We start from the raw sequence: 9,799 nt of genomic DNA, 5'->3' as shown, positions 1-9,799 counted from the left end.
CCTGGGGCGCCCATGGTGGGGGTGCCAGGTTAGGGGCACCGTTGCACTCCTTATGCACACGGTGGTCACCGCGGCGCAGCTGGTCCTCGGGCTTGGCCAGCACAAAGGCCCCCTTCTTTTCGGGGTGCCCGGTAGGGCCTGCCGCACTCTCGGCGGTCTGGAGCTGGCTCTCGTGCAGATGCTGCCCAGCGGGAACCCGACGCGTGCGGCCGCGGTTCCCGGCGCTTCAGGCTGAGGCTCGGAGTGCAGCCCGCCCGGCCTCCTGCGGGTGCGCACCCAGCGAGCGGCGGCCGCGGGCTCACGGGACAGCAGCGCGGAGCTGGGGGTGCCACGTCCGGGTCCGCCCAGCTCGGTCTCCAGCCGCGGCGGCTCCTCGGACTGGCGTGGGGTGGCGTCGGGCTGGGCCGGAGGCTGTCGCAGCAGGGCCCCACCACGCAGCGCCGGTTCTGGGGAGTAGCCCGTCAAGGCGGTCCCCCTTTGGGGACTCCGGGCCGGGATGCTGGGCCAGTTCCCAGACCCAAGGGACTCCCCGCGGCCAGCGTCTCCTCCGTGTCGAAGTCCCACACCTTCAGGTCGGACCCGTTGCAGTAGGGACGCGGGACCTCGGTGTCCTCGGGCGCGTACTTGGCGGAACGCGGCGTCCTCCGGCTCGGCGCGTGCACGGCCCCCGACACCGGCCTGCGCGCCCGCGGGCCCTGCGCTCCTGCTTCTCCTCGCGCCGTAGCCCCGGCTCCAGGCGCTCGCAGGCCCGGTCCAGCAGGGAGGTCCGGAGGCAGCGTGGGGCGCGGTAGTAGCCGACGAACTTGAGGTAGAAGGGGCTGCACTCGACCTCCAAGGGGGAACTGCAGGTGGCCCTGGAGCTCGCAGTCCAAGCACTAACTGCAGGAAACCGGCTCTGGAGCCGCCGCCCTCCCGGCCGGCCCCTGCGCCCTGCGGTGGTTGAAGCCGCTCGTTCTCCCCCAGCCCACAGCAGCCCTGCCGAGCGCGGTGGAGGGGGTCCGACAAGAGCTGGGTGCTGACGGCCGAGCCGTCCCCCGGGTTCACCAAGACCGGGGAGCCTGAGTCCAGGAGCCGCGCCACCAGCACCCGACACCCGCGGCGGCCTGTGGGTCTGATCAGCCCCTCAGTCCTGCGGCGAGTGCGGACAGGAGGCGGGGCCGGCTCGGCCGCCGGGACTGAGCCTTCAGCAGCGTATTGAAGCTGGTCTTCACCTGCCGCGCCTCCGTGACCTTGATGGGTACCAGTTCCCACTGCTGCACACTCTTGAGATGGGCTTTGTCCCCAGTGACGTAGAGGCTGTTCGCTGGGGCGCAGAAAGCCCCGGAGTGTGTGTGTGTGTGTGTGTGTGTGTGTGTGTTAGGGCGCGCGCTGGGGGCATTGGCCAGGGAGGGGTTGAGGGCAGGATTGTCACTGCTCTCGTCAACGTCAGCCCACCGCTGCGCCCACTGCCGAGACACTGCCCCATTTACCTACAGGCATGGTCCCTCTGGAGGCCGAGACCACCACCGGACTGGACAGCGTGGTGACTCTGGCTCTGGGGCTGGGTGCGTGGCTGCCCACATGGGTAAAGGAGAAGTGGCTCTGGGTGTGGCATCCCAACACACTGGTCATCTGGGGCAAATCTTGAAGTGGACTGAAATTCGTTAGAGTCTTAAGAAAATCTGAATTAAAAAACCCAGTTACTCCCAAAGGTTTATGTTTATATAAGAAACATATAATGAATACCGTGTAGTTACCTACATTTATAATTGTTCATTTTACCATATTTGCTTTTCTTCCTCTGCTTGAGTATTTTGAGGTAAGTTATAGACATTACAGATAATACCGTTGAATACTTCAGTACTTTGAAAAATAAGGACATTTTCCTATGGAACTACAACATCATTATTGAACTCAACAGAATCTGTGTCCATATAACTTATCAAATAGATAATAAATTTTCAAATGAAAAATAAACTGATTGGGATCTTTAATACTTAAAAATGACGAGAAAGCTATGGGATCTGCCCAAGTTATCATTAAAGGACAGGAAACAAGGATTCTTTCAAGAACCCCGTTGAAAGTACAGAGTGGGGTGGAGGGGTGGACATTTCATTTTAATGCCCAGCTAAGTTAGGGCCAGTATGAGTGGGACTTTCATCCAGTCAATACTGATAGCATGGTAGGCATGGAAAGCCAATCAAAACCCAAAACAAGTGTCTATTACTTTGAAGGAATATTTTGTTCTCTCCATCACTGAGAGGGTTCAATGTAATCAGTTTGCCACCGGGTAACTGCTGTTCCCACTGGGTATATTACATCATACCTAGGGTTTAGAATTGGTTGGTGACATCCACAGGGCAGATCAACTTGTCCACTTACGTACTGAAACCGTCTGGGGTTAGTGAAGATTCATATGGCACACACGTATTTTTATTTTATTTATTTTTTTGAGTTTTTAAAAAAGATTTTATTTATTTATTTGACACAGAGAGAGAGAGAGAGAGATCACAAGTAGACAGAGTAGCAGGCAGAGAGAGAAGGAGAAGCAGGCTCCCTGCCAAGCAGAGAGCCTGATGTGGGGCTTGATCCCAGGACTCTGGGATCATGACCCCAGCCGAAGGCAGAGGCTAAACCCACTGAGCCATCAGGCGCCCCCACACACGTATTTTTAGACTTGGGTCTATCTACATACCAGCTAGTTCCCTCAATCTCTTTGTTAACAATTCTCTAATTCTTACCCTTCTATCCTTCTCTTTCTCCCTTTTCTTCTCCTCCTCCTCCCGTCGATGCCCTCCTCCTCCTCCTCCTTCATAGTTTTAAAGCTTATGGCTTAACCCACAGAACAGTCAATATCCCAATAAACCTGTTCCCAGATTCAGGTAACACTCAATCTTTTTAGTCTTGTAATCAGCATTTCTTGTTGTCTGAGCTGAGTGGTGTTTTAAGTATTTTCGGTAAAGATTCCCAATTCTAAGTAAAAAATAATCCCTTTTGTCCCAGGACAATCATCAGGGTACTGCTATAGGGGAATTTCCCTCCAAACAGACAATTGGGAGCCAGTGTTTCTCAGAGCTGTTTAACTACAGGGCAATCCAATGCATTATCCACTTGATCCTAGGGTGGAGGCTGCCTGGGTGCTATACTTGACCTACTTAATGAACACAGGATCCAGTTAGAGAGCATAATCAACTGTCAGTGACTCATTTGACAGTTTCATGTAAACAGAAACGGTTTACTTGTCACAGGTTGGCATCCAAAATGTAAGAGAATAACCATATTTGAACAGTATTCCAGTTAAAGAAAAGCTGAAAATTTACAGTCATTATATACTTTATATATACATTATACATTTTGGAAAAGTTTGTACTGAGGGCTTTGGGAGTGTGTTGAAGAAAGCGATCAAGGTTTCCAGCTTATTTTCTCCATGCTGGTACTCTTGATGATTATGCACTTACTGGATATTTAGAAGAAGTTAAAGAATGAAATGACCTTATTTAGTGCCCTGAGATGGCTAGTTTGAGGAAAACAACCACAGAAATTTACAAAAGCTATGGTTTGGGAGTTAAAACACTGCATCAAATTTACATTAATATGCAAGACTTTCCAACTTTCCAACTGCTGTGATAAAATAATAAGGTTCTGTTAGAAACAAAACATAGTTTGTGCAAAACCATCATTCTGGTTGGCATGATAAAATTGATGGATGACTAACTACTAATAATTATGCTCTTTTGTATCAGTAAGGTTAATTTAGTTGACTTGGGACCGATTTTGTATTCCTGCTAAACATGCGAGAGACTTCGGTAGCAAAAAATGAAGGAAGGAAAGGGGGAACAAAGCAAAGAAGGAAAGCAGAGGAAGGAAGGAAAGAAGGAAGGTAGTTAGGGAGGAAGGAGGAAGGTCTACGATACCTAGAGCCTAGACAAGTAAGTCGCAGTACATGCGCTTGATGTGCTATTACGCAGCTACCAAAGGAGTTAGACCTACATGAGCAATAAAGACGTCTAAGGTACGTGAACCGAAAACGGTAAAGTCAGTGGAGAAAAAGCTAAATGTAAAAAGCTTCGTGCCTATCTAGCTGGATGAGAGAGATGGAATTCCGCGCGCGAACGCCCAGCTGACCGTGACCCGAGGGACAGGATGGGATTTCACCTTTTGCTTTATTAATTTTGGCATTGCTTGAGATTTTATTCTTTTAAAAAATCACAGGTAATGTATTCTTGTTAAAAACAACAACAACAGGGCGCCTGGGTGGCTCAGTGGGTTAAGCCGCTGCCTTAGGCTCAGGTCATGATCTCAGGGTCCTGGGATCGAGTCCCGCATCGGGCTCTCTGCTCAGCGGGGAGCCTGCTTCCTCCTCTCTCTCTCTGCCTGCCTCTCTGCCTACTTGTGATTTCTCTCTGTCAAATAAATAAATAAAATCTAAAAACAACAACAACAAAACAAGCATTTTCAAGTTAATGGCCTCGGCTGCAGGCGTCCCTTCCGTTTCCCGGGCGCGAAAGTGCAACCACGCGCTCCGCCGCGGGAGGCCGGAGACCGAGACGCGGGATCCTAGAGCGGCCCGGAAGTGCTCCCGCCCCGAGCGCCCCGCGCGGCCGGCGGCCTCCTCGCCGCGGCGCATTGTTCCGGCGGGCGCGCTCCCGCCGACGCCTCGCCCGGCTCTCCGCTTCCTGGCCGCGTTCGGTTCTCGTGAGTCGGCGCTGGGACGGCTGGGCGGGCGCGCGTGGCGGGGAGCGGGCGGTGGAAGGGGCGCCTTCCCCGCAGAGGGCGCGTCGTCCCGGGGACGCGGAGGGTAAGCACAGAGCAGAACGTTCAGTCCCTTAAGCGGCTCTGAGCGGACTGGCTTTTGGGTGCAGGATCCTGGAGCCCTGGCGCGCGCTCTCCCGGGGAGCCTGCTGGAGATGCGTGCTGCGGGACTCCCTGTCCCGTTCCCACCCCCGTGCCCAGGCGCCCATTCCCTGTCCCCTAGCTGCACCATCCTGGAGCCCTGGCGCGCGCTCTCCCGGGGAGCCTGCTGGAGATGCGTGCTGCGGGACTCCCTGTCCTGTTCCCACCCTGTCCCCAGGTGCCCATTCCCTGTCCCCTAGCTGCACCATCCTGGAGCCCTGGCGCGCGCATTCACGAGGAGCCTGCTGGAGATGCGTGCTGCGGGACTCCCTGTCCCGTTCCCACCCCCGTGCCCAGGGCCCACTCCCTGCGTGTCCACCACAGCGCCTGTCCAGCGGGAATTCAGCTTCGGGGCTGCCCTTGCTGACATTGTGCAGATCCACAGGCTTCCTGGGTCGCAAGCACTACCTGGGCTTCTGTGGGTTCTTAGGACTGTCCTCACAAAGAACTTGACCTTAGGCAACGTACTTAACGTCCCGGGACCTCCCTTTCCTATCTCCTGAGATAGCGGTTGTTAATGAAACTTCAGAGGGTCGTGTGAGCATTAACCGCGGTCTGGTATTGGAAGCATGAGTCCCATGCAAGTAAGTTCATTCATTGATCAAAGACAAGAATACTTCGTCTGATTGCACTTTTACATAAGGAGTGAGCTTTTTAACCATTCCGAGTGAACTGTTTGGCCCCTGATTTCTCCATGAGCATTCTCCGTTGCTGTTTCTTCACTTTGAGAGACTGACATTGAAAGAAGATAAGAAATTGGCTGAAGATCACACAATTAGTAAATGTTAGAGCCAGAATAAAACCCAGTTCTGAGTGACTTGAAAGTGCACGCTTTTTGCACATTACGGTCTTATATTCCCCATTCTTCCCATCCTTTGGTCCCCAAGTGACTTTACTTTCAGTAAAGAGCCCTGGGACCTGTAATGGTTGCTTGTATAATCAGGGCCCATCATTAGTTATTGCCATTTTTCTAGGTAAATGGTGGTTTTTAACTGCTTAGGAGGGAAACTTCAAAGGTGTTTCTAAAACATAGCTCCACCTGGAGGGTGCTTTTTAAATTCAAGGACAAGATGAATACAGACTCGAAGGAGGTTTTCCCCTTGGATGGGCAAGCTCCTGAAGTTTGGGAAGAACTTCTGACAGTGAAAGTGGAGATGGAAAGTCGTGTCCGAACGCAGGAGTCCAGGCTGAAACCTAGTAATCTTCTGGGGAGGGAAATTTTCCGAAGGCGCTTTCGACAGCTGTGCTACCAGGAGACCCCGGGACCCAGGGAGGCCCTCACCCGACTCCAGGAACTCTGCCGCCAGTGGTTGAGGCCACATGTGAGCACAAAGGAGCAGATCGTGGAGCTGCTGGTGCTGGAGCAGTTCGTGACCATCCTGCCCGAGGAGCTGCAGGCCTGGGTGCGGGAGCACAGCCCAGAGAGTGGGGAAGAGGCTGTGATTTTGCTGGAGGATCTGGAGAGAGAGCTCGATGAGCCACAACATGAGGTAGGAAGGGAGATCGGCCAAGAAAAAGTATATGTGCATGACCCTTGAATCTGTTGTTTTGTATCCCCTTGACTAACTCTAACCCTGCTTCCTGGTACTTTCCAGGAAGTCAGGTCTCATCTCTTTGTTCCTAGGTCGTAGCCCACACACAGGGGCAAGAAGTCCTCTCTGAAGAAGTGCCTCTGGGGGCACCAACTTCACTGAGCCTCCAGTCCCAGGCTGAGGAGCCCCAGCTCACCTGTGACACTGCTCAGCAGCCCCACACTGTTGGAGAGACAGGTGAGGGACAGGATTTTTCTGGTGCTGAGCAGCTCTCCTCCCCACCCCACCCTCAGCCAAAACAAATAAGAAGCCCAGACCCAAGGAACCAGGTGATCAGAAGTCCCTTTGCCAGGTAAAGCAATACTTCATGTTTCTGGTGCACAGTGCATTCACTGTGTCCCTTACCTCACGCTCAGGCTCCCCCGCCCAGTCCCATCCTGGAGGCTCTCTGGTCTCCTGGCACATGGCAGCTCAGGGAGGCCTCCAGGAATCACTGTGGGGAAAAGCTTTAGAGAATTGCTGTATAGACAGGATCAGCTCCTGGCTTTGCCTCTGGAAGCTGGGCGGGTCACTTAACCATCTGCTCTCAGTTCCCTCATCTCCAGAGTGAGGTTGATCATAGCATCGCCTTAGTCTGCTTGGACGCTCGTAATAGACTAGCACACACCGAGGGGCTTACACAGCAGACACTTATCTTCTCACAGTTCTGGAGGCTGATGTCCAAGATCATGGTGCCTGCAGGCAGGCTGTTGGTGAGACCTGTCTTGGTTTGTTCTCACAGGTGCCTGTCTCTGGGCATGTGTCTCTTGGGGTGGGAGAGAGGGGAAGTGAGGGAGTGAGAGAGGGAGAGAGCGGGAGGGAGAGAAAGCTCTGGTGTTTCTCCCCCTTTTAAGGACATCAATCCTGTTGGATTAGGGCCCTGAATTACCAGAATTGCTTTCCTAAAAGCCCCTAGCTCTAAATACAGTCGGGGGCTTCATCACGTGACTGGGCGGAAGAAAGCTGACACAACTGTCAAGCAAGCGCACACCACAGAAGGGGGTTGTAGTACTGAATGCGACCAGCTGACCGAAGGCACTTGGCAGGCTGTCCTTCTGGCTGCCCCTGCCAGTCTGACTGGCGCTGCGGGGACATGCAGTAAGCACGCTCCGTGGCTGGCGGACTGGGTGCGGGAGTCCAGTGGAACCAGCCTCCTCCGCTCCCTGGCGGCACATCGTGGTGGGTGCCGTCCTGGGTACATGGGGCCGAGCCAGCTGCCTTCCCGTCCTGGCCGTCCCCGCCGCAGTTTCCGTCTGATTTCTCACACCGGACGTCGTCACCTCTTACTGAGGCTTGGCCGCCCAGTGATCCAATGGTGCATCTGCTGGTTCCGTTTTCCCGCCATCCCTGTGCAGAGCAAAGCCCTGCTTCCCTTGTTGCGCTGCCTCCCGCCCGTTTATTTCGTCTGCCCTAGCGGTCGTATGGTTATCCCGGATTTCTGCCATTTGGAACACATCTCTTGACTTAAAAAGATATTTTTGAGTGACTTCTTTTACTCAGCAGACCTTCCTTTGGCTCCTCTGAACTCATCCGATTGAAAGTCCTTTGGGTTCTGGGCACCTGGGTGGCTCAGTCCGTTAAGTGTCCATTCTTGATTTCTCCTCAGGTCATGATCTCAGGGCTCCATACTCCATGGGGAGTCTGCTGGAGCTTTTCTCTCCCTCTGACCCTTCCCACACTTGTGCCCTCTCTTATATATATAAAATAAATATGTCTTTAAAAAAATGCTTTGGTTTCATTTTCCTCCTTCATGAACATCTTTGTCGTCTGTTCTTTTGTTTCTTCCTCATCTCCCCGTGAACTTGTGCTTTTTATTTTCCAGCCATCTTTTCCTTTCTTCTGCCTTCTGAATGGCATCTAGAACCTTACTGGGAGCCCCTTCTTTCAGGAAGCCCATCGGAGCAAGTCCTTCCTCCTGTCTGTCCATCACGCCCTCTCTCCATCCAGTCATCCATTAAGCATTTTCTGTGGCCGCAGGAGAGTGTCCTGAGGGCATCTACAAATCAGAGTTCTCTTACAGGACTAACATTGCAAGTCTGTGTCTTCAGGAAACGAAGCGCCAGTTTTGCAAAGCAACACAGTGTTTGATATCAAAAGGACTGAATCCAAGTTCCAGCTCTTCATTTTTTTTTTTTAACTAAGCAACATGTAAGGTTACTTTGTATCATTGAATTTGAGTTCCTTTTAGAACTGTTGATGGTAAAAACAAATCAAATAATATAGCAGTTTATATAGTAAAACATGAAAGCTCTCCAAATTTTATTCCCCAGGACTAACCACTCTTGTCAAATTGCTGTGTATTTTCCAGACTTTCTCTGCATACATGCAGAGTCTGTCATGCTATGTGTTTACCTTTTATTTGCTATTCACTTCTTTCAGGAGGTGAGGTAATAACCTCAGGGGGTTTTGTGGTGTGTTAGTTTGAAAACAGTTGCAACGGTGCTTTATGAGTCACAGGAGGCTGCGTATATGGTAATAGGTGAGAAGTGTCTTTGTTTTTATATTCTATGCAGTTCTCTTGTACATTTCAAATGTAAGTGTGAAGGCAGAAGGGCAGTACTGATCCCACTCGTGGCCCTACTTCTCTGCAGATGCATTTCTGTTTTCCAGACCTTTTGTCATCCCCCAGCCAAAAGGAGCAGGAGGACATGGTCTAGCAACAGAGGAGTCCGCAGAGACTCCTGTTTGGGTTTGTGAGGGTCAGTAGTCAGATGTGGGAGAAAGAGCTGGATGTTTTGGTAAAAAGAGGAGGGCTGGAGGCTGATCTTGGGCTCTCTGGTTTGCAAGGAAGAAATATGTTGGTGCACAGGCTCCTTGAGAGCTTCCCAGGAGTAAGCTGAAACCAGCCCCTCCTGTTGGGGGCAGGGAAAGACCAAAGACAGCGGCAGGTGATGGTTTTAATAAGCAAAGGAGGCTTACATGGGAGGCTCTTCTGGGTAACGGCAGTGTGAGTAGCTCTCCACACCCATCGTAAAAGTTTCAGCAGAGTCCTTATCTGGCTTCAGTCTTGTGTACTATCCAGATGGTGTTGTCTTCTTGTCACTGTCACTGGCCTTGGGGCGTCTCCTGAGAGTGGGGCAGTGAGGTAGAACTCACATTCCAGGACAGAGGACAGGGTGAGGAGCTTCCAGTGGTCGGGGTCCAGCTCACAGGTCACTTGGCAGTCATGTCTTCCTGACGGCTTCCCCCAACAGTCCTACCTGCAGAGCCCAAGACATCCTGAGGATACCACAGGGCTGTTCCAGGGTGTTTGGACAGTTTGGGTCTGTCTCCATTCTTGCCTTCAACTCCTCCAGGTCTGCTGGGGTTGGCTGGACGATATCCAGGAGGGGCCGGTTCTGTCAGGAGTGTTTGCT

General features: G+C 52.3%; 1 protein-coding gene across 2 annotated transcripts in view; it reads left to right on the top strand.

The window, feature by feature from the left end:
- Window positions 1–4,611: 4,611 nt before the first annotated feature.
- Window positions 4,612–9,799, top strand: part of ZSCAN9 (zinc finger and SCAN domain containing 9) — a 38,623-nt gene continuing 33,435 nt past the window's right edge. For both annotated transcript variants that reach the window (XM_045073975.1, XM_013049706.2), the window contains exons 1-2: window positions 4,612–6,362; window positions 6,497–6,641. In XM_045073975.1, the coding sequence (XP_044929910.1) occupies window positions 5,943–6,362; window positions 6,497–6,641 (565 nt within the window). In that variant the 5' untranslated portion in view covers window positions 4,612–5,942. The remainder of the gene's footprint in view (window positions 6,363–6,496; window positions 6,642–9,799) is intronic.

The sequence above is a fragment of the Mustela putorius genome, unplaced genomic scaffold, assembly GCF_011764305.1.
Source record: "Mustela putorius furo isolate JIRA1106 unplaced genomic scaffold, ASM1176430v1.1 tig00537295_pilon_pilon_pilon, whole genome shotgun sequence".
Lineage (NCBI taxonomy): Eukaryota > Metazoa > Chordata > Mammalia > Carnivora > Mustelidae > Mustela > Mustela putorius.
This window is presented reverse-complemented; position numbering and strand designations above follow the sequence as displayed.